At 38.6% G+C, this 24,726-nt stretch overlaps 3 protein-coding genes across 7 annotated transcripts in view; all 3 read left to right on the top strand.

Annotated features, from left to right (window-relative positions):
* Positions 1-1,150: 1,150 nt before the first annotated feature.
* On the top strand, positions 1,151-2,074 carry LOC128998105 (uncharacterized). The gene has a single exon (XM_054424101.1). The coding sequence runs from the start codon at positions 1,151-1,153 to the stop codon at positions 2,072-2,074; it is 924 nt and encodes a 307-aa protein (XP_054280076.1).
* Positions 2,075-2,245: 171 nt separating this feature from the next.
* LOC128998104 (uncharacterized) lies at positions 2,246-4,564 on the top strand. The gene has a single exon (XM_054424100.1). It carries the CDS (start codon positions 2,246-2,248, stop codon positions 4,562-4,564), a length of 2,319 nt encoding a protein of 772 aa, XP_054280075.1.
* Positions 4,565-6,528: 1,964 nt separating this feature from the next.
* The window catches only part of LOC128997887 (deubiquitinating protein VCPIP1-like), a 105,756-nt gene continuing 87,558 nt past the window's right edge, over positions 6,529-24,726 (top strand). For 3 of the 5 annotated variants that reach the window (XM_054423669.1, XM_054423670.1, XM_054423667.1), the window contains exons 1-4: positions 7,586-7,767; positions 9,413-9,886; positions 14,373-14,520; positions 15,995-16,190. In XM_054423669.1, coding sequence (XP_054279644.1) covers positions 9,417-9,886; positions 14,373-14,520; positions 15,995-16,190 — 814 coding nt within the window. In that variant the 5' untranslated portion in view covers positions 7,586-7,767; positions 9,413-9,416. Of the gene's footprint in view, positions 6,617-7,585; positions 7,768-9,412; positions 9,887-12,000; positions 12,119-14,372; positions 14,521-15,994; positions 16,191-24,726 lie in introns of those variants that run through there. The other 2 variants (XM_054423668.1, XM_054423671.1) reach the window with 2 other exon arrangements.

Raw genomic sequence — 24,726 nt, 5'->3', positions numbered from 1 at the left:
TGGCAAATGCAGCCTTCGTCGGAGGACAGTACTCCATTACAAAAGTTAAATTTTCCATCGATCAAATGGAAATGATCGAACGTCCAGACAATTTGTTGTCCCAATTATCAGAGTCTCTTTCCCAAACAACCGCGGACAAAAGTAAAGGTCCTGGTAGACCTAAGAAAACCAAACGTGGTCGTCCAAAATCTCTGGACACGACCCGGGAAGAGCAAGTGGACGCGGCAAAAAAAAATACCGCGAGACGCATCCGGACAAAAACCGCCATGATGTTCGCACGCACAGTCAGCGTCACCCCGGTACTTCTACTGAAAGGGTTCAGATATTTCGATTGAAATATCCTAATTTGTCTGAACTTCGGTATCTGCCTACTCCGCTTGCTCGATCAGTAGTGACAAATGGTCCAATGTCTGTTTGGAGTGGAGACTTATTAAACTCAATCCAACCATACACATTAAAAAAGGTCAGTCTCTGGGTGGACGATGTTTACAAATGTCGTCATTGCCAGGCACGGCTCTTCGAGGAAGAGAGGAATCCAAAGCAATGGTGCTGCGGTGAGGGAGCCTTTAATGTTCTCGAACTTCCTCCTCTACAAGAACTCTTCTATTCCAATCGTCACTTCCTGGAAAGAGCCCGTGCGTACAACGACCTGTTTGCTTTCTGCGCGCTCGAAGTGTTAGGCGGGTATCGTCATCCCAGTGGTCTTTCTTTTTTCAAGATCGAGGGAAGAATGTACCACCAGGTCTACAATCTGGACGCCCCAGGACAAAAGTTCACCACTCGTTCTGGGAACGTTCAGTTTGTGAATCGGTCCCGCCTGTATATTGACGATGGCGAAGAGCGCCGTAACATTGCGATGGGTAGATCGCTTGATGCCGAGATCATCGACGGTATTGCTGATTTCCTGTCTAGGGAAAATCCTTACATTGAGCATTACCGTCGATTGAGTAACGAGCCTTCCGTTACAGCTCACTTGGCTTTTGAAGTAACAAGCAGGTCTACCCATGGCCCTGTTCTCGGCGATCGGCAAACAGGCATTGAAGTGCACGCCGTGCTCAGCAATGATGAAAACGACACTGAGCCCCGGTGACTGACAATATGGAAATCTGGTTCTGACAGACCTACTTTTATAGATCTTTTACATCCCCTAATGGAACCTTTCCAATATCCCCTACTCTACCCGCAAGGCACTGTGGGATGGCACGTTGGTCGCCTTGACAACAAGGGTGCCAAACTAACTCAATTTAAGTACTCGCGGTGCCTCCTACTTTCGGAACCTCGCTTCTCTCACCTAGGCCGTCTCTCACAAGCTTGGCAGGTTGAGATGTTCGCGAGATACGAGGAGGAGAAACTGCGTTATATTAAGTTTACGCAGCTGAAGAATACCGATAGTGCCTTGCGGGTAGGGCCGGTTGACGAGATTCGGAATGCACAGCAGGTCTTGAACGACATCGCTGGTGATGAAACCGTACAAGGCGAGGGCGGGGTGCAGGCAGGAAAAGTCTACCTCCCAAGTTCGTTCACCGGGGGACCCAGGTACATGAAAGTAAAATACGAAGACGCTATGGCAATAGTATCGCGCCTGGGTTCCCCCACTTTCTTTTTGACGTTTACGTACAACGCGACTTGGGAGGAAAACAAGAAAGCTTGCCCTCGTGGAGGTACTCGCAGTGACCCTAGCACTGCTTGCAGAGTTTTTAGAATTAAACTTCTGGAACTTCTCCGAGACCTGCGCAGCGGAGCAATGTTCGGACGCTCTGTCTATATCGTCTACGTCATCGAGATGCAAATGAGGGGCCTTCCTCACGCCCACATTGTTTTCAAGATTGACGGAGACGGACCAGTTCAGGCGTCCGAAATTGACTCCATCATCCGCGCGGATATTCCCTCGGAAGAAGAGGCCGGAGGCCGACTGAGGAAGTTGGTCCTAAAACACATGATTCACGGTCCATGTGGTAATGATCATAGGACTGACTTCCTCTGTTGGGACTCTGCAAAGGGTTACTGCACCAAGTACTTCCCCAAGCCCTGCTGTGAAACCACCCACGTCGACGAGAGGGGATTCGTCCAGTAAAAGCGAGATTATACCAATCAGGGGACAATTATTTCAAGAAACAGAAACATCACCGTTCACGATGGCTGGGTTGTGCCGTATAACTCCGCACTTTTATTGAAATACGAGGCCCACATCAATTTGGAGCTGGCGTCTACTCGCCGCGTGATTAAGTACCTCTTCAAATATCTTATGAAGGGAGGATCTCTCCAGAACGTCACAGTTACTCCCTTCAGTAAGCAAGATGATGAGGTACAACATTACGTGACGAAGAGGATGGTGGGTGCCAGTGACGCGTGCTGGCGTTTGTTAAACTTTCCAGTCTCAGAATCTGAACCGACGGTTGAATGTCTTCCCGTCCATCTGGAGGGCAAGCAGTCCGTCCTGTTCAGACCTGGCCAACTGGCAGCGGCAGCCGCTAGGAACAGCTCAAAACTTACAATCTACTTCAACCGGCCTCGTATTTCACTGTTTGACGACGTGACATATCAGGGTTTTTACGAAACGTTTGTGGTCCACGTCAAGCGCCCTAAAACTGCGGAGATATACGAGCACCCCGACGGCGTCCATTTTATCACTGCCCGCCAGCGTGGTGAGAAGGTGTGCAGACTGTTTTGGGTCTCTCCGAGCAGGACTGAACAGTACTATCTGCGAATCCTCCTCATGACTGTTCCTTGCCGTGGATATGCTGACCTCCTGTCCCGCGGTGGACCCAACTGCCGCACTTTCCAAGAGGTCGCACGGCATCTCGGATTGGTGCAAGATGAACAGGAATACCACCACGCGTTGCGCGAGGCCGCCACTTTCATGACTGGCCCGAGACTCCGTTCTTTCTTTGTGATACTCTGCAACATGGGAGCTCCCGCAGCCCTTCTGTGGGATGCCTTCCGTGATTCAATCTGCGAGGACCACATTGAGCGTAACCCTCTCGATGTTGAACTGGCCTACAAGCTAGGTCTCATCGAGATTGATCGAAGTCTCCGTCGACAGGGCTCTTGCGTCGCAGATCACGGCCTCCCCGATGTACACGATGACACGACGGAGTTGGGCAGAGAACTGCTCTTACACGGCGAAAATCAACAGAGAGCGTTTGTGGAGGAGTGGGTGCCAAAGCTCTCTGAAGACCAACACCGTGTATTTGAGTACGTTACCTCCGTTCTTAATGCCCCAGCCAGCGGAACGTCGTCGAAAATCATTTTCCTCGACGGTCCGGGTGGCTACGGAAAGACCACTCTGATTCGTGTCATCCTTGCATACGTGAGAGGTTGTCGTCAGGTTGCACTGGCAGTCGCCAGCTCTGGGATCGCCGCGGGTAACATGCCTGGTGGGACTACAGCGCACAGCATGTTCCGGTTGCCACTCGACTTCGGTGACGGCACTGGCTTTTGGAATATCACCAACGGCTCCCAGCGAGCAGAGCTCATCCGGGCCGCAAGGCTCATTGTCTTTGATGAGGCCCCGATGGCACATCGGTTCGTTTTCGAGGTTCTTGATAGATCCCTGCGAGACCTCATGCGCTCCAATGAACTATTCGGTGGCAAAATCTTTCTCTGCTGTGGTGGCTTCCGCCAGATCGCACCCGTCGTTGTGAACGCTCGAACGCCATCCGACATCGTTTGTGTTTCACTTCGGGCCTCCCATCTGTGGCAGCATTTCAAAATCTTTGCCCTGACAACAGCTCATCGGACTAGTAGTTCCACAGCCTATTCCGAATTCCTTCTTAGGGTAGGCAACGGAACTGTCAGTTCGACCACTTTCGTGGAGGGACGGAACGAACAAAGTCTAATTCCGCTACTCGGAATTAGACAAGTGACGTCTTTGACTGATTTGGTCGATTCCGTCTTTCCCGCAAACGTCCTACTCGACTCTGATATGTGCTCGCGACGCGCAATCCTCTCGACTCTGATAGTGAACGTCAAGGAGATCAACGACCACATCTTGAACTCCCTTGACGGTCATCTGTACGAGCTGAGGAGCGCCGACACAGTGGACAGAGAGAACGACGATGGCCTGGATGTTGACGTTCAACTCCTGAACACGGCTACTGGCAAGGGCGTACCAGACCATGTTCTGCGCCTGAAGATCGGCTCTGTTTGCCTCATCATGAGGAATCTCAACATCGCTGAAGGACTCGTCAACGGCACTAAAGTCATTGTGATCGGCATCTCCAACCGTCTGATTACAGTGAGACTTCCCGGACAGACGCAACCTATCGGGATTCCCCGGATTACCTTTACTTTTGCGTTTGTCGAGGGTTCGCCGTTACGTGTTCGTCGACGTCAGTTCCCACTGATGTTGGCCTATTGCATGACCGGACACAAGAGCCAAGGTCAGACAATAGATTCAGTTGGTGTTGATTTACGGACCGATTGCTTCACGCACGGGCAACTGTACGTCTTGCTCAGTAGAGTCAGACATCCTGACCATATTGTCGTTCTGGTACATCCCGAACGTGTCCGAGGTGGAATCGCATACGCGAAGAACATCGTGTATGACGATCTCCTACTCTAAACCGGACTTGACACCAGCAGTAGGCTAGGGGATCTGCTTCATCAAAACTCCCCGTCGTGACTTGACAACACCGGCAGTACGATAGGGGGCCTGCCTTACCAAAAGTCCCCGTTGTTGTACATATTTCCTTTTAGTTATTTTTTTTTTAGAAATAAGTCGTTTTTTGTGTGTGTTTAGTATTCTAGTTTGGCAGTACGATAGGGGGTCTGCCTTATCAAAAGTCCCCGTTGTTGTATATATTTTTTCTTCTGTTTATTAGTTAGTTTAGTTGTATATATTTCCTTTAAGTAGTTAGTAAAGTTAACTAACTTGTACATTTGTAAATGATTGTAAATATGGTTCCGAAGTTTCCTGGCCTCCTCGTGGCGGAACTGGATATGCCATAAAGTTTATGGCTAACCGACAGGGAAACAAACATTACTTTATCTATTTTATTAAATATATATATACATGAATATCTAATATAATCTATTTACTTCATATAATACTTTACTATTATCAACTTATTAACTTATCAATCTACTTATCTTATACAAAAGTTTACTAACTTGTACATTTTTAAATAATTGCAAATATGGTTCCGACGTTTCCTGGCCTCCTCGTGGCGGAACTGGATATGCCATGAAGTTTATGGCTAACCGACAGGGAAACAAACATTACTTCATCTATTTTCAAAAATAAATATATACATGAATATCTAATATAATCTATTTACTTCATATAATACTTTACTATTATCAACTTATTAACTTATCAATCTCCTCTAATATATTATCACTATAACGAACCCTACTCTCCTTATATTAGTACTTTACTTGACCAAAAACTCAGTTTTGAAAATACTTAACTAACATACTCTCTTACCGCAACTTTAAAAATTATTTTTTTATGAGAAGTTCTTTAAGGTCGAGCTCGAAGATAACTTTCCAATCTCCTCTATAGAAAGTTTTCAAAAAAATTTCACCTCTTCCTGCATTGTAAAGACTAAACTATAATCTACTAATGACGACTAACAGCTAGGGGGCCTGGGGGCGGAGCCCCCAGCGAGCCAAAGGCGAGTGTTATGTTATATGAACGATTAGGGGTCCCCATAAGGTCGAAAATATATTTTGTCCATCTGGGATCATATGCTATATCCTATAGAATCGAATGAAAAGAGGCCTGATATTTTTTTTATATCTCTCTGTAGTTTATTGTTTGCATTTTGCACAGCGTGGAAAGATATCTTTAAAAAAAGGAAAAAAATAACCAATGCTGCTTCCTTGATATTACTATCTAGTGTACCTTGAAGTTGCATGGATCTTTAAAAGCCATGTCCTAGCCATCAAGCCATCAGCTTAAAAAGAGAAAAAAATACCTACTGTCTGCCCAGAAACGAGTATTTACTCAGGGGAGGTATAGAAGAGGCTGCGATGACAGCTGAGGGCTTCTTATTAGCTGAGGGAACGCCATTACCGTAACAAAACGTTCAACAGACATCGGCCTCGGTGGACTATTGGTTAACGTGCCGGGCTGATATACTATAGGTCCCGGGTTCGAATCCTACTGGTAGCATTAACTTTTTGTCCAAGATTTTTTATTATCAGCAAGTTTGGTTGGTTTTGTTTGGTTATTACAGTTTAATTTTATTATTAAGTAATTATAAAATTTTAATTAAACAATTTCTAGTTTTATTTAATAAAAATAATTATTTTTCCGATTACTAAACTTTTGTTGTATTATTTCTTTATCAGCAAGTTTGGTTAGTTCGGTTAGGTTATGATAGTTTAATTTTATAATTAAAAAATAGTAAAATTGAATTTGAGGCATTTATAATTTTATTTTATGAACAGAACTATTTTTGCGACTAGTAAACCTTCATTGCCAAAGTGCTCTCTACTACAGCGCTGTTCACGGAGGAATTTTGAACTAAATGCCTCATTTGTACCTCCCCTAAGTCAGACCCCCAGAAACGCTCGCGATTAGACTCTTCTAACTGGTCTTAGTTCGTTCTTGTTTCATCGGCAAGTAAAATCTTCCTGTTATGTAGTGTTTGGCTGAACCCAAAATTGGGTGAGTAAATTTAATTTTATTTAGGGCCGCTTTCCCCAAATCAAGTTTAACTCTGATCGCGGTTTAAACTCTAGTTTAACCTCAGATTCACTTTCCCCAAAATAATTTCTCCGTTTAAACTAGGTTTAAGTTAACCCTAGGGGTGAGGCTGGTTTAACGGTTTAACTGGCGATCCGTGGGTAAACCCAGGAGAGAAGAATAATAGCTTGATTTTGATTTAGTGATGTGACGAGTCGAGTACTTGACTCGTTAAGTATCGAGTCCAATGAAGTATCGAGTCGACTCGATACCAAATCGGCGATACTCGAGTACTATTACTCGTGAACTAAAGCTTACTAGATCCGCCGCTACGAGTCCATAGCGCTTGGGTTGGGTGCATTTAATACTCGTCTACTCGAGTCGAGACTCGGATGTTGTTCCAGATTTTGCCACTACGAGTCGACAGCGCTTGTGTGCTTGACACTACTGACAGTTCGTATTAATACACTGCTGAATGTTCAAGATATAGTTTCAAAACTATCCGCTACGAGTACATAGCGCTCGAGTAATTTGCTTACTCGAGTCAAGACACTGTTTGTTATTGATCTAAGTTTTATAATAACGAATAAAATCCATAATTATCAACTCAATGTGAGATGAATAACCTATCTCGCTCTCATCTTAAATATACACAGAGTATAAAACGAGTCCGAGCCAAGTCTGTCCGACTCGAGTAAAGGGACTCGAGTCCGAGTCAAACAAGCTCCATTACCAGTACTCGCACGGCAGCTACGAGTCAACAGACAGAGCTTCGGTGCTATACAGGTCAGAATCGAGTCCAGTACTCGAGTACCGACTCGAGTAGTTGTGGTATCGAGTCGAATTAACTCGAGTAGGGAAAGTACTCGACTCGTCACATCACTATTTTGATTGGCTCTTTGGCTGACTTGTTACGTTCGGCAGACGGCAATGGCAAATATCCTTGTTTGACGTTTGTTAAACATAACCTAAAATAAATTGAACTGGAAATAAATTAAGAAATAGCAAACCAGAACCTATGTAGACAATTAATTCATGACTATTCCAAATTTAAAGATATAAGGCTACAGATATACAGTAATGGTTTTAAGGTTTTTAAATGCGTAGAGTAGGCCTAAATTGTTATATTTTCGGTAGGTAGTATCGTAGTTGTGTACAATCGATAGGTTACCTTGTCCACAGCAACGCAACAGTGGTTGGAAAGTTTGCTCATAAGAAGCCTTTTGGTTTGATTTATATTAACTCGAGTCTTACATTACACAAAAGTAAATATTAGTTAACATTCGGGCCTAACCCCTAGCCTATTATCATGTGTAAATTAACAACTACTGTAGTAGGCCTAAAATTACAATTTAGTTTAGAAACAATTGATCGAACGTGTCTAATGCTGAGTAGCCTAGGCCTGTCATTACAAAGGATAGGCTCTAGTTTTTAATCCACAAACATCAATTTTGCGTCTTTCCCAACATTTTATTTTCCCATGATTGTAATTAATGCTTTTATTTGATGCGTACAGTAGGCCTACTGTTTAATAAAGTTTGAGCTTAAACACAAGAAATGAAATGCTTATAAATTAGCATCAGTAGGCCTACAATTTATCAGCCTGCAAATAAAAATGTTTCTTTTTAATGTCAACAATTAATTGGAGACAATGACACGAAATCTAATACAAATAACCAAAACACGAGAAAATTAATGACAGATATGTCATAGAGGGAAGTTAAACAGCTAATATTGCAGACAAAATTGCATAACAGTGTTGCCAACATTGTTGCTTGCAAAGAAAAGCCAGGTTAAACTAAACTTTCATGACAAAATAGTGGGGAAAGCCTTCCTAAGTTTAACCCACAGATTAAAGTTAACCGAGATTAAGTTAAACTTGATTTGGGGAAAGCGGCCCTAAGTAGGACTAAATTAATCTTGCCTTGCCAACCAAAACAATCATTTAAAGTAATTAAAACCTTTTGTTAAAAATTGTAAAACGTTAAAGAACTTGCTCAAAAATAAAAGTTTAATTCTGATTAATTATGTAGGGGAGAGTGGTACATACTGGGACAGAAAAATTAAAACATTTTTTTCTTCATTGACATAGAAGAACAATCTTTACACAAAAATAAAGCTCTTTTAAAACACTTTTATTGATATTTTTTTTTAAATTATAAACATATTTAAAAGGCCAAAAACCATTTGTCCCGCTTTATACCACTTGTCCCAACATGTTCCGACCCTGGTACAAGGTGGGACAGGCTATGGTTCAAAGTGGGACAGCATATGGTACAAAGTGGGACATCCTGTTATGCATAGGAGGTATACAAAGTTCATTACGAGTAATTGAATCACATTGGCTTCAGATTGAATACTCGTCGGCCCTACAGAGTCATTCTAAAAGTTAGGCAAAATTCTCCAAAACACTTTAACAAAGGCTGGGATGATATAGCTCCAACTGGGCGTCTGCAGGATTTCCTGAGCGCTTCTAGAGCTCTGAGCCTTCGATTAAAATTTAAATAAATTGATCAGTCAAAGCCGTGACAACTTCGTATCGACCCCTGGATTTTTCTCGGCTCCTTCTGAGCACTCCGGGGAAGAAATTTGAGTGTGGCCGGTTCTAGGGGTAGGCCTAGCCTGACTTAGGTGAATATTAGTTTATTCCCCCCCCTATAATTTTGCGTCACAAATATTTAGGCCCTATCTAGTCCATAACTTATAATTTTTTATATAAGTTCGCCTCTAATATGTCTTCAAATATACGAAACTAAAATAGCCTATTTTCATTTGCAGGAGCATGTTCCACAGTACTTGTATAGACGAGTACTGTCAATACCGTATCATTTTCCCGGCTGATTCAACAACAGTGGTGTGCCGGGGATGCGGACAGACTCACAATGTGAAAGAATTACCCGATATAAAACCTGTGGAGGGATTGGAAACCAAGCTGCAAAGTCTACTGACCAGTTTGTCGGTAGAATCTCAGGCTCCTGAGAGAGGTCCTGAAAATGTGAAAGTGCTTGGAGCTTCTAACTACCACCACAAACTTTTGTCCCATCTTTTAACAACGCATGGAATGGATGAGAAAAAGGCGAGACCGCTCAATGAGCTCCAGAGACCGACATTGGGCTGGAGCGAGTTTGGAGACTTATGCTTCAGTATCGAGGAGAGACATTTGAACCTCAGCGGCTACGGCAGGGATCTAAGCGGAAGCGCTCAATACCTGAAAGATACCCTGGATCTGATACTGCAACATAATGATAACAAGTAAGTTATTTGTTGTCAAAGCTTTAACCCTCCAAGTGTCCATAGTTTAGGCCTTAATGTCCACCTATTTTTGGCGCATTTGCAAGGTTTTATTAAAACGGATCTGAGAAGCTTAAAACAATGTTAATTCTAATGTTCTATATACCATTTTGTTTGGAAAATAATGGGCTTCAATATTATATATAAAACATAAGGAACATTTAAAAAAAAAAAAAAAATTTTTAGGTAAAAAAAATATAATTTCAAAAATTTTCAAAAAAAAAAAATAAGTTCGCGCTCAATGAAATTTTATAAATTATAGGCCTACAAATATTTGAAAATAGCCACTTTGTTCTAAATTTTATGAGGATTACAAATATATAATAATATAAGGAAGTAGATTTGCAAATAAATAAGTTATGGGCAAAAAACAGATTTCAGTACATAGCGTTTAGCTAAGAATGCATAGCCTAACCATAGCTAGGAATCTGGCTGATAATTTACATCAATATCACTACCTACTTCTTCAGGATCATCAACCAGCACTTCAAAACCACTTAAATCTTCTTATAATGCAACACGTATATCACTACTTTTGATTTTTAACACTAAAACAATGATAAACGTAATAAAACACATCAGTCATCGGTCCGAGGGTAACCTAGCTGTTTACAAATAATACACGCACACGCACGTCAGCTGTCTGCTACAATTAATTACGATCGGCTCAGAGAACGTACAGCGCTGAGACAGACCTCTGGAGAAAGCTTAGAATATTACGGAAAGAACGATACCTAACTCGATCCAGTTCAATCCGATTCAGTCAGTCATAGAGCCTTCGCCGTAAACGATGTCTGCGTGTCGAAAAATAGACGCGTGACACTACACAAAGTGTGCTGTTTATTTATATCTTATTTGTCAAATAGAACACAATACGTAGTTTTGGGAAGTGATGTATCATCTCTTAAGCCTGTATTTTGTGGAGTTCCCCAAGAATCTGTGCTTGGGCCTCTGTTGTTTTTGATAGTAGTTAATGACTTAAGTGTTAATATCCCTGCAAACATTGTTCTATATGCCGACGACACAACCATCATTAGGTAGGCCTACTAGAGATGCAGATCATGAACAACTTTTGGCTGACTCTATGCATAATCTAAAGCTGGCTGAAAACTGGTTAATTTCTAATAATCTTGTACTAAATAATGATAAGACAAAAACTGTTTTGTTTAACCTGCGTGAAGTACACAGTACGCCAATGGATGAGAGAAATCAAAAATTTTTAGGATTAACTTTTGATTCTACTTTGACCTGGCATGACCATGTTACAGTTTTAAAAAATAAACTGAGTTCAAGTATATTTGCACTTAAACAATTATGTGGTGAATTAGAACGGCCTTCTCTCATACAGGCATACTATGGACTTTTCCATAGCCATTTAAGCTATGGGTTACTTGTTTGGGGGTCTTCTGCTCACGCAAAAGAAATGTTCAATCTGCAGCAAAAGGCAATTAGGGTAATAGCTGCTGTAGATAGGCACCATGATTGTACTGAATTTTTTAAAGAATACCAAATATTATCACTGTTTTCTCTATTTATTAAGCAATGCCTGTTATATCTAAGACCACAATTAGATAAGCTGGAATATAGGAGAGATATACACTGCCATAATACTCGTCATAAATGTAATATACATAAATCTTCCTTATGTTAGACTTGCTAAGTCTGATAAAAGACCATTAATTTTAAGCAGTAAATTTTATAACAAGTTACCAATAGCCATAAGATTACTTAGTGATAAGGATTTCAAGATTAAAATAAATAACTTTCTTTGTAATCAGCCATTATACTCAATAGAAGATTATATGTCAAGGACACTGACTCCACTGGATTTTAATTAATGTTATGTTATGACTAATTTGACTAATCTGTATTTGTATGGAATATTAACTGGCAAATAAAAATCTCATTCTCATTCTCATTCTCATTCTCATAAAAATTAAGATAGACAATGTTAATTTGAGAGAGGATTTTCATGAGCATGACACTAGATCTAAGAACCTTTTTGATGTGCCATTTGTTAGATTAAGAAAAAGTCAAGTTCAACACAGCTTATTAAGTTTAAGATTTTTTAACAGACTCCCATGTGAAGCCCGAAACCAGAATTTTTCAAAATTCAAAACCAACCTCAGAAACCTTTTATTGGCCAACCCACTGTATTCCTGGAATGATTTTTTTAATATACCAGCAGCATCCGTAAGTACCTATTTTTAAGTTTTACCTATTTTTAAGTTTTGACTCTTGATATGTGATATTTATTTGACTTGCATGTGTAATTAGACCTTGCATCTTTTAGTTTTTTAGTTGTGAACATACAGTGATTATTTATTATTATATATTTATTTATTTATTGTAGAACTTTTGAGAGTTTTGTAGAAAGCATGTTGATTGATATTGAATTTGCCTTGTGAATGCCTTGTGATCATTATGCCTGGTTTAACTGACGATTCCAAATGCATGTAATTTGTCAAAAGGAAAATAAATATTCTTATTCTTCTTATTCTTATTCTTATTCATTCATTATTATTGATGATTTCTTTTTGATAAAATAAGCTTATCGATATTTTTGTTTTACTTCACCATCCGTATTCCATCTGTTTTAATATCTTCAAACGTGTTTAAATTACAAATTAAATACCAACCTTGTTTAGATCAAAATAATAGCCTAACTTATATAAGTTATTGGATTAGGAAATGAAACTATTCACCTAACATATCTAACCAAACTTGCTGTAGGCTAAGTTACCGTTTCACGGAAATAGCATGTGGGGAATAGGCTATCAAACAGAATTTTGAAATGTTACAGCAAGTTGGTTGGTAAGTTGGATACACTTCCATATCTTTTGGCACAAACAACCGAATGAGTAATATTGATTAATCGACTGTTTAGTTTGATACAAGTTATCGTTTGGTTAGGTTAGGTTAACCCTTACCTAACTAACCAAACGATATATCGATCGATATTTTCATTCGGTTGTTTGTGCCAACAACTTATCAGGCTATATTCGAGGATATTTATTCAAGTACTGTTGATACTCTAAACGGATTAATTATCTGGAGATATAACGTACGTGAGCATAACATGTGAATTAGGTATTTGCAAAACATCAGTTCATGAGGGCCAATTTTATACTAATGTGAACAAAAACAATGTGTTGTACACACTCATAATACGCTTAAGCCTACGCTCATACAATTCCCTTTTTGCCAACTTGTAAATAAGTTTCCAATATTTTTAATGACCTAAGACGGTTCCTTTGATACAAGTTATCGTTTGGTGGGGTTAGGTTAACCTTACCTAACTAACCAAACGATATATCGATCGATATTTTCATTCGGTTGTTTGTGCCAACAGATACGGAAGTGTACCCCAATATTTATTTACTGTAGGTATCCTTATTGTAGTTGTCAGCTGATATGTTTCAATTTGTTATTATCAATGGGGTAGGGCCTATATCGGATAGAAAAATAAAATATCGATATTCGATAAGAAATCATCGATAATAATCCCCATACTTCCCCAATATTTCATCTATAGTACTAGCCTGTAAATATTTTACCTACGGAAAGTTACTTGTTAACATGTCAATAATTAATTAACAATAATTAAGCTTACATCATGTTATTGGGTATCAACTAAAACTAGTTCAACAATTTAACTTTATTATGGTTTCCTTTATTTATTTATCCTATTCCGTTGGCTATCTGCTTGCTTCTACCACGCTATTATTGCAGTTACTGTAGTTAAATCACCTATCAACCACAATCACAAAAACTTGAGGTAAACAAGCAGACGACAGGACAGACAGAGACTAGCAGACTACACTCTGCAATACTATTATCAAAACAACTCGTAAACAAACATTTACTAGAATGTTAACAGTCGAAACAACAACACGAACCAGCTGTGTTTAACCGTCTACTATTGCGTAATGGTTTTTGATTGGTTGACCACATTTCTCCGCTCCATTGTACAGTAAAAGAGCAAAATAGTTGTTGCCAACCTCTTTCTCATTTGGTGCGATTTGCAGCCAGCTTTATTAAAATGTGATATTGTATGAAGTGATATTCTGTGCATCTCTCACGAGACGATCGTCTGTGTAAACTGCAGACCACCGCTAACAGTCATTTTGTTTCTGGGTAGTATCAAACTGGTAACAAGATTCATTCTCAAGTCCTAAAACGTCTTTACAAAAATAACCTTTTAGGCTTTCAGCGAACCCTCTTTTTACAAAAATACCCTAATAATACTTTTGGACCTGAAAGTTATAAGTTGAATAGGCCGTATTCGTTTGTGTTTTAACTATAGACATAACATTACGTTAACATATTATGTACCTAGACTGTTGACTTATATCAATTAACTTAGGTACAATTGTATTGTTACAAGACTGAACTAGCTGTGGGGATCAAGTAGTCAGTTAAATTACTACTAATTTTATTTGTGCAGAGAGACGCTAGTTCCGCTGCATGTTGATGGCGATGGCCATTGCCTAGTACATGCAGTTTCTAGAGCGCTGGTTGGCAGACAAATATTATGGCACCCACTTCGTTGTCACCTGCAAATTCACTTCAAGGCTTATTTGGATACTTACAAGGTTCGGACATTTGATTTTATTAATGTAGGCCTATTAAGTTTAGGAACAATGTGTACAAAGCTAATATGAATGAATGCCAAAGCTATAAACAGATCTTGGCATAGTCCAGTTTTCAATTTTCTGTTTTTTTTAATTCAGTCAAATTTTTTCTTAATTATTGAGTTTAGGAAGAATGTGTATAAAGCTAATATGAATGCATGCCAAAGCTATAAACAGATCTTGGCATAGTCCAGTTTTCTATTTTCTGTTTTTTTAATTCAGTCAAATTTTTCTTAATTATTATCATTTCTGTTTTAACGCAGCTTTTATTCCAAATTACAAACTCAATTTTTAGCACTTATTTTCCAATGATCGTCAATGAACTATGGGGTTTTATGATCTCCAGACCTCCATGTCTGGTCCAGTACAATTTTCTTGTGATGCCCTTGCTATTGGGCTGATATTAAATTGTTTGTGAGTCTGTGATGTTGATTGATTCAGATACTTTTTAATACTTTTTAATACCTTTCAATGAAATGGCGACCATGTGGTGAGTCGGTAGCGTCACGGTTACAGACTCCGGGCCCAAGGCAGCGATGTCTTGGGATCGGATCCTGGTCACTGCTGATACTTTATCTGTGCAGTTGACCCTTTTTATCAGTACAGTTGACCCTTGTACAGTACCGGCTCACCCCTTGCCTCGCTGGATACGTTCCATGCACAGGTCCATAGCCTATGTGTACGGGCAAAAGCAAGGTTAAAAGATGATGCCAACCTCATTAAAAAATAGTAAAGTAGGCCTGAACAAAATTAAATTAAAGCTTAAATAAAGTATAAATTAGCCTATATAGCATTTTTATTTATTGTTTTAAATCGCAAAAAACAGCCAAAGCACGTGTTTGTCACCTCCAATCACTAAAATGCAGAGAAATTTGCGAGCTGTAAACTTGATAATGCCAGAGTTAAATTCAACTAACTTAATTTCACTTCATTATTAGGTTAGCTAGGTACAATTAACTCAATCCATTTTCTTGTCATTAATTTAAATACTGTCCTGCAACTCCTTTATACCTTCCCATAATCATGAGAGAAAAAGTGATCTTTTGTTAGGTTCAAGATAGACACCTGCGTAACCAACACTTCCCTCGATTTATTTTAATAATTTTGCTTTGGGAGGAAACAATTTTTGTTCACTTTCCACGAGGTCAAGTGGCTCAGTCAATTAGCGTATTTCCCATATGGCCAATATTTGTGAAGGGGTTAAGCTATTACCATAGGTCTTATAATAGGACCCAGAATCAGGACTGATTCTTTTAAATGTCTACAGTCAAATAATCATTTTAATATACATATAAGTTGGCACAATAACTCAGGTAAAGCCGATCCGATTTTTATGAAATTTGGTGCAAACATGTAAATCCTAAGTATAATATTTCCACCATTTATGCTTCATAATAAAGTGTATAAAAGTGTTTTAATTTCTCAACTTGTACAGAAACTCCTTGGAGAATTCATCACGGAGTCGGATTGGCAGCGTATAATTTCAGAGTGTGACCCGTACTTTAACCCACCTGATGATATCGTGGGTCTGAGACCGATACATGTGTTTGGGCTAGCCAATCTACTGCGGCGACCTATCCTCCTGCTGGACTCTGTGGCCGGCATGAAAACTTCTGCTGCTGACTATGCCGGTATGTGCAAACTACTCATGGTGGAGAGGAAGGGTCTATGGGCCAGTCTTTTTTACTTCTGGTCGAGCCAAAAGTGGGTTACTTTGGAAATGATTTAAAAAATAAGAGGAGACTGAACCATTTATGTCTTAAAAATGCAGTTTTTGTTTTTCATCTCAAATTAATCTACGTTACTTCCTGATTAAGAAAATATATAATATTTAGAATAGTTACTTTGTTATGATAACAATAAATAAAAAAAGCTAACTCTACCGAGGTTTGGGCCACACTATTCTTATGGCTTTAAGTGTGGGCTGCAAAGCTTTAAGTGTGCTTTTCCAAAAGTTTGTTTTTTAATATTTAGGTACACATATTTTAAAAACTATAATACTATTCCAGGGTGGCCAATTGAATATAATTATATGGTGTGAATTTAGATCCACTTCCTTTAGCTTGCGGATCAGAGCCAAGAGGGTCGCCAAGTTGACCAGTGAACGAGGGGAGTCAAATAAGAATGACTCAGTGAATTACGGTTCAGCAATTTATTACTTTTTAAATAAAATAACCCTTTTCACATACGCTATAAGTAACTGTTATTAGTACCCAATAAATAATAGATAGACTGGTACATTACTGAATACAGCAGGGGTGGGCTGGGCCATGTTTAGATTTAGCTGTACAAATTTGACTCCCGTCTGCAAAATCATTACACAAGCTTAAATTAAAATAAAATAAAATTACAAGAGACCTGTTGGAAAAAGTATAACTTAAAAGGTATAAAACATTGATTTGGATTGCTTATAAAGTGTTCAATACAAAAAAACATTCATTGAGTTAAGTTACTTTAAATTGAATAAAAATTACATTTGACCAGAACCTAATATTAAAATTATATAGTTCTCATTATTAAATTTATATAGCTTTCAAAACATTTCTGATGTTTTACTATTCAAGTTACAAGAAATTACAAACTCAAACAGGCTAACTGACCACACGTGGCAAACGAAATTTAACAGTAAATAAAGACTTGTACAAATTGGTTAATTATGTTTTTCAATTAAATTATAGCACCTGAAAAAGCGTTTAACACATGAATATAATAATCCTTAAACTAAATAAATGTAACACTTACATTATCACAGGAGCCTTGCAAACCTGTAGCCAGCACCCCTACTAGTACATGATATGATTTTAAACCCAACGGACAGATAAGCATTGCTGACCTCGGCCACCGCAGGTGGCGCTAAGGGCGGGAAATTCAAATTGAATCAAAATAGGCTTTAAAATTTCTTAACACACTACGTACTGGCATAAAATTTTCCCCTGCTTTTAAAAATTTTACAAGCCTATAAAAAAACAAATAAACTCACTTAGCTCTTCTAAACATTACAAATTTTTCACCTAATAAAACCAAACATAATTTATACATTTTCTCATTCAAAGAAATCAAAGTTTTCCGACGCGGGAGCGTCCGTTTGAATTAAAACTACTTGGCGGGCAACAATTGCAATAGTTTTAGTTTTCCTCGTTGCCGTCCGCCAGGGTACAGAGCGCTGCTATCGCTCAGTCTACAGGTTACAACAACAATCAAGATAAGACAACTTAACTTTCACTCTTGAAAATACGGCAAACCGATTGTAAAATAAAGTCAGACATTTTCATTTAGAACCTTTCAGAGCAAAGTATTACATTTCTTAGCCTAAATACATGCTGTTAGTACCCAAATCTTACTTTAACTAACCTTATATGACCTAGTAATCCTGAATCACAAAATTGTATAAAAACCTATGTCAAACAAATTTTAACATTAAACTCTCATTTCCCTGTATATTCCCGAAAGTGCGCTTAAGGCGAAACCAAAATGGAGCATAATTATAATGTTTGTGTGCTAAAAGTTGCAAAAATAACAAGTGTCAATATTCACTGTGATGTACCATGTGTGTCCCGGGCCAAGTAAGTACCAAGTGTGAAGTGTGAAACTAAATAAAAACAGAAAATAAGTGTGAACATTCATACCACAGACGTGCTAACCTTTTGCTAATCCCATTCATCAAACATTCATCCCTAGCATTCACTGATTCATCCATCCTCGATCATTAACGAGAGTTTAATTTATTCGATTTATCATAAATAAGCCAACTTGACTCTAAAACCTTTTTTTTACCAAAGCATTTATTAATTTTAGGTCATATTCAGTTATGTCTGCCGTATTTAAAAAATTCTTAACTGAAACATGATTTGTCCCTAATTCTTATTCTGGACAGTAAAAATAAATAAAATCACAAAATATGGAATTGCCTTTCATTTGACAGGTTTATGATTCCAAACAAACAAGATACGGACAGTAGTAGGAATCCTTTCTCGTTATCAGTGCCCTAATGATCCTACCAAACAATCACGGTCAACTAGTTCTCAACTGTTTCGTTTACCCTCAAACAAATCTTATGTAAAACCTTATGTACAAATTCAAAATTGCAAATAAAATGTTCAGTCTGATTTAAAATTATTTACTAACATTACATGATCTTTACCCTACAATGCGTTAAATAAAAACATTTTATTTTTGAGAGGAATAAGGAATAACGGAAAAGAAGGAATCGTATTCTTTAATCTATTCTTCATTCCGTCTTCGTTTGTCTTCAGTTCCAGTCTTCATTGTTGTTCATCGACAATATACTCCTTTTATGTTATAATCCATGTAATCACGAAATATTTTTGTAACTGCCTTAGATCTTGCTATTTAATAAATGTCACCTTTGTTAATCATTCTCAATAATAGAATAACTTAGTTGCCTTCTCATTATTACAAAATAAATAGATACTCCTTTCTTTGTTTACTATTTACACTCAGCCGTACAATGCATCCAGTCTCAATTGTGATCTAACGACTGTTATACTAATTGCAGCTTATACTGAGATAACTTTAGTTAGCGGTGCCTTTATAACTATTCATATAAATAGGCGTCGCTATTTTCACCAATTCTTGTTATTGACGATATCACCTTATCTTTGTTCACCAACGTAAATAAACATTCTGAAACTCATTTTAGCGCATACTTTTATGCTCATAAATCCTTCTGCTCCTCCGAATTCCTTATCTTCATACAATCTCCTTCATTACTCCTTGAATACACATATCTATGCGAATTTTTTATTCACTCCAATGTATCCATAGTGGTTATATTTTACTAATACAAATAATATGTACACTGTTCTTCATGATCTCAGTTTCTTAGCCTAAACATTTCCTAATCTACTATTTACAATTTAAGGATGTTTATTTACAATAGGATTTTTTTTTTTAATTCATGTCTGACAGTATTTGGAGACACATACTTTGTACCTAATCACACATACAGTTTTAGTTCAGATATGTGAAATTTCCTTACGTCTAGGACGTTATCGCATCGTTGAATTATGGTTGTATTGGGGCTTACAAACCAGACAATGCGCCAGGGACCGTCATATCTTGGGGCTAGTTTCTTACTGAATTTGTTTATCTTTTTACTTAAGTAGTGTGTTTTCCAAAATACTATAGAATTCACTTTGAATGGATGTCGGATTCGTTTCTCCGAATATTTCTCACGTTTGTTGCTACGTGCGATGCTAGACTTAACATTTCGTAAGGCCTGAGTTAAATTTTTGACTTTATCATCACGACTTAAGTTCTCACTCAATAAATCATCCAGGTTCCATATGTTTGAGAGGGCGTTACGGGGCTCGTGGAAAAACATGAGCGAAAATGGACTGAAACCAGTGGACGAATTTTTCGCTGTATTTAAAGTCATCTGTATTAGCGGCAATTCAGCGTCCCAGTTAGATTGTTCATTGGCATAATAACACTTAAGCAAAGTGCCTAGATCTCTTAACTGTCGTTCCACACGATTAGCTGAGGGTCTGTACAGGGCAATCAGGTGATGTGTTACATAATTTTTGAACAGGTAGGCTTTAAACTGTTGCGAAGTGAAGTAAGTGGCATTATCAGACACTAAAGTGCGTGGTACTGAAAATAATCCAAAAATTTGATCCAACTTAGCTATTATAGCTTTGCTATTCACTTCCTTCAAAGCGAATGTCCAGGAGAATCGAGTGAATGCATCTAACACAACAAAAATATATTTATTTCCTCGAGTCGTGCGTGGAAGTGGGCCTAAAATGTCACAAAATAATGTTTCAAAAGCAGATGTGACTGGTCTCGATACTAACTTTCCTTCGTATTTTCTTTGAGCAGGTTTAGACATCATACATGTGCGACATTCTTTAATTTTACCCCTAATAATACGCTCCATGTCTGGTCGATAAAAATACTGTTCGATTTTTGCCACCGTCCGTGCGATGCCAAGATGTCCTCCATTTAATCCATCATGAAAAAACGTATATGCAACGTTTATTAACCTCTCGGGTAAATAAATCTTGTTTCCTCCCTTAGCTCCTTTGTACATCAATAGTTCGTTCTTCATAACGTAGTTTAATTGATTGGTACCGTCGTTTATACTCTTCATGATCCTCTTGCATTCCTTATCTTGACGTTGATGGTATTTCAGGTCCTTCATAGCCATAGGTATCTTGCTGATAAAGTTGACTCTTCCATGTTGTTGTACAGGGTGTTCTCTGAGCTCTTTAATTAACACATTCAGCTGTTCTACCGGGTTAGGTGCGCTTTCACTGCCATAAGTAACTGTGTTATTTCCAGATGCTTTGATTGTTTTACTCTCCGAAGTCTCTTCAGGTAGCTCGTAGAGTCTTGATAGGGCGTCCGCTATTACGTTCTCTGTCCCAGGTTTATGAACTACGTTGAATGGAAGTGCTAGTAGTCGTTCTACCCATCTGGAAAGGCGTCCTAATTTATTCTTGGTGTTTAACACGTAGCTTAATGCCTGGTTGTCCGTCACTAAGGTGAAGGGTTGAGGTGATAAGTAAGCGTTCCATTTTTCCATAGCCAATACTGCTGTATACGCTTCTTTCTCGTAGATGGAATAACGCAGTTCGTTCTCGGTGAAGGATTTACTATAAAAAGCAATCGGCATCAGATCACCAGCATCATTATACTGTAGGAGAGCCGCTCCGGCACCTGTGGCGCTCGCGTCCGTATGTACCACGAACGGTTTGTTAAAGTCAGCCATGGTTAATATTGGAGGATTTGCTATTTTCTCTTTAAGAGTCTCATAGGCGCTTTGACATTCTGCTGTCCATACGAATTTTGTATTCTTTCGTTTGAGCGCATGGAGAGGTCGACTAATATCGGCATAATTCTCAATATATTTCCGCCAATAACCACACATGCCCGTGAATTGTCTCACTTGCTTTACTGTGCGAGGGACTGGGAAATTCTTGATAGCCACAGTGCGCTCTGGGTCTATAGTAATAGAATTATGACTAATTAAATGCCCCAAAAAACTTATCTCAGTGCAAAAGAATCTGGCTTTGTCCGGGTTAACTGTCAACTTGTTCGCCGCTAAAATACCAGCGACTTCGTGTAGATGTCTTAGATGCTCTTCTTTGGTTTTACTAAAAATTAGAAGGTCGTCACAGTATATCAATAGATGCTTATATTTCAGGTGATGAAAACGGAACTTTCCCACCGCACATACAAATGAGGTTAAATCCCTACTTTCCTCATTTAATGGGCACTGCAAAAAAGCCTTATTAAGGTCGAATATGGAAAAATAATTCGCCCCTTGCAGATGCTGATACATGTTTTCAATGTCACCCAGTGGATAAGAAATATTTTTTATACGCTGGTTAACTTGAGCGTAATTTACAACGAGACGGTCACGCTTGGTTAAAAATGCGGGACTTTGATAAGGAGACGTGCTATGTTCAATAATTCCTTGTTTCAACCATTCATCAATAATTACCTTCATTTTAGCAATGGCCGGGGGACTTAAGTTATAAGGCCGTATCGAAACTGGAGTGGGGTCAGTGACCTCTAGCTTTATCTCAAGGTCAAGCGCTTCGCCGATTTGATCTGTGAAGACCGAAGGATATTTAGCAATAAAGTTTTCTGTTTCGTCTTGCATTTCTATGCATCCTATTTTTATCGCATTTAATCCTGGATTGATCTGGTCGTCCACATTTAATTCAATTAAATATCCTGGTTCAAATTTGAAATGACAGGTCTTACTCTGGAAATCAATACAAAGCCCCTTATGCTGTAGTAGGAAAGGCATTCCTAAAATTATTTTGTATCGATTTGACTCAATTACTAAAAATTTCTCCCACCATGTAAATTTTCCAATTTTAATCCTTAGTTCGCACGCATTTATCACATTTATAGGAGTCTCATTTGCCGCCATTAAATGACTAGGTATGCTTTGTTTACATTTAATTGCATGTTTACTCTTCAATAACTGTTCAAATAATTCTAAACTTAAAATGTTGTAGGAAGCACCACTATCAATTAATGCTGAGATATTTATATTCTCATTGACAATAACATTTACGCACGGCAAATTTGCTACAGTTCGGCCCTTTGTCGGCATACAATTTTTCCTATTTAAACTATTCCATTGTTTTGTTATTTTCCGGAACTCCTGCTTAAAATCCTTACTATGTGTATTGAACTCATTATTGTGATTAACTGGGCAATAGGTTTGTTGATTGTTTTTATTAGCGGGAACATTTACCTTAAAGTGGTGCTCTGACTTGAGGGTAAATTTTCCCGCGTCTACTAGTTTTTTGAACCACGATAACAATGACGTGCTAAATGGCCTGGTCTGTTACAAACAAAACATCTCTTTATATCACTTGGTTGGCGACTATGGTGGTTTGAGTGCCGGTACACATTTTGCTCATTTACATGATTTGAAGACAATCCAACAGGCCGTGATACTGGCATGGCTGCGGTTAATACCGGTCTCGTAGGGACTACGTTGGCACACGCTCTGTTGCGCAAATAATCATTATAGTCCAAATTGTTCATTTGCACCACAATAAGTTTCAACTCATTCATTGTTTCGGGGAATTTATATACAGCGATCTTGTTGCGGGTGTCCGGGTTCAATCCATTTCTAATAGAATCAAGCAATTGTTTCTCTGTTAGGTTTGCCATAAATACTTGGTTATTTAATTTAATTTCCTCGCAATACAGCGATAAACTCTCATCGTAGCGTTGGGGACGATGAATGTACTCATATTTAAGTTGCTCTCCCAAAGCTGCTGGAATAAATGAATTTAATATTTCCCTGCGTGTTTGTATGATACTTTTCCCGCCGTTTTGGCATTCTATTATTGTTCCAATGAGCGGAGAAATAGCGTACCTGCTAATTATTCTAAATATCTGATCTTCGGGTAGGCGCGATTCCTGTTGTAAAATTACTGTCTGTCTCAAAAAGTTTAGTAACGGGGTTATCTCCATACCAGTACAATTCTCCGGAAATTTCGACAAAATTTTTTCCAATGGGTTTGCTAGTTTCTGGAACAAGTCGACCGGTGGCAGCGGTGCAGAAGCAGGACGAACATGGTCCGCGGGCGTACTGTGACCTTGAAGCGGGACGTGTGCCGTGTCGTGGTTCCCTATTGATTGATTGATTGATTGATTCTGTAGGGGCGGACCTTGTCCTGTTGTGGTTCCCTAATCTCAGCTGATTACTAGGTGAAGAGGTGATAGGCTGCCCGGTTGATACGCCGTTTATTTCCTCATCGGCTGACTCACTCTCGATTAACGATTTATTTAATTCTTCTTGAAATCGTTGGTATTCGTCCGGGGCGATTTTATTCTCGATTTCTGACAGTTTATTACTAAGACTAATCCTCGTTTTGTCTAACTCTTCCACGGTTGTATTGTCGGTTTCTAACAGTATACTTCGTTTTAGCATGTTTATTCTTAGCTCTAAATGTGCTAGCTTTGCATTAATCTTAGCTAAATTCAGCGCCGTAGGCTCTTCAGACTGTCGATCGATTAGCACTTGCAATACGCTTGACGCTATTTGGCAATATTTAATCTCCACCAAAACAGTCAATTTATTTTCAATGTTTGAAAAATTAGGTGCCTGCCCAATGATTTTACGCAAGGATTTTCTGAGTTCATCTACACTTAATTTATTTAAGTCCTCCTGTTGACAGTCTTGGTCTCTACACATAATTTCATAAATCAACTCGCCCTTTAGAAGATAATTGACATTGTAGTTCGCCATCTTGATAAAAGGATAATTGCTGATAAGGTGAGGAAAGGAAGGATTTAGCGAACCCTACTTATTACTTTCAAAATTCGGATCAACACATTTAGAATTCTTTAAGCTAATTTAAACCATTTTGTTTAGCACCTAGCTGTTTGATTTCACCGTTGTTTACTTCAACTATTTAAAATCAGCTTATTTAATAAAACCGGTTTCAGTTTTTAATGATACAATGCCCTAAAATTCTTATTACAATATACTTATACCGACATGTCCTTTATCATCCCTTGATAAATATACTAATTACAGTTCAACATAATAACTTCTTAAATTAATAATCACACAACACCACACTGGATTTTGAGTGTTCATAACAGTTCAAATGAAATTCTCGGAGTAGCCTAAATGACCTCGTTCAATGTCTTGGTTATCTTAAAGCT

The sequence above is a fragment of the Macrosteles quadrilineatus genome, unplaced genomic scaffold (genome assembly GCF_028750875.1).
Source record: "Macrosteles quadrilineatus isolate MER2022 unplaced genomic scaffold, UCM_ALF_1.0 Scaffold_7__1_contigs__length_78375512, whole genome shotgun sequence".
NCBI lineage: Eukaryota > Metazoa > Arthropoda > Insecta > Hemiptera > Cicadellidae > Macrosteles > Macrosteles quadrilineatus.
This window is presented reverse-complemented; position numbering and strand designations above follow the sequence as displayed.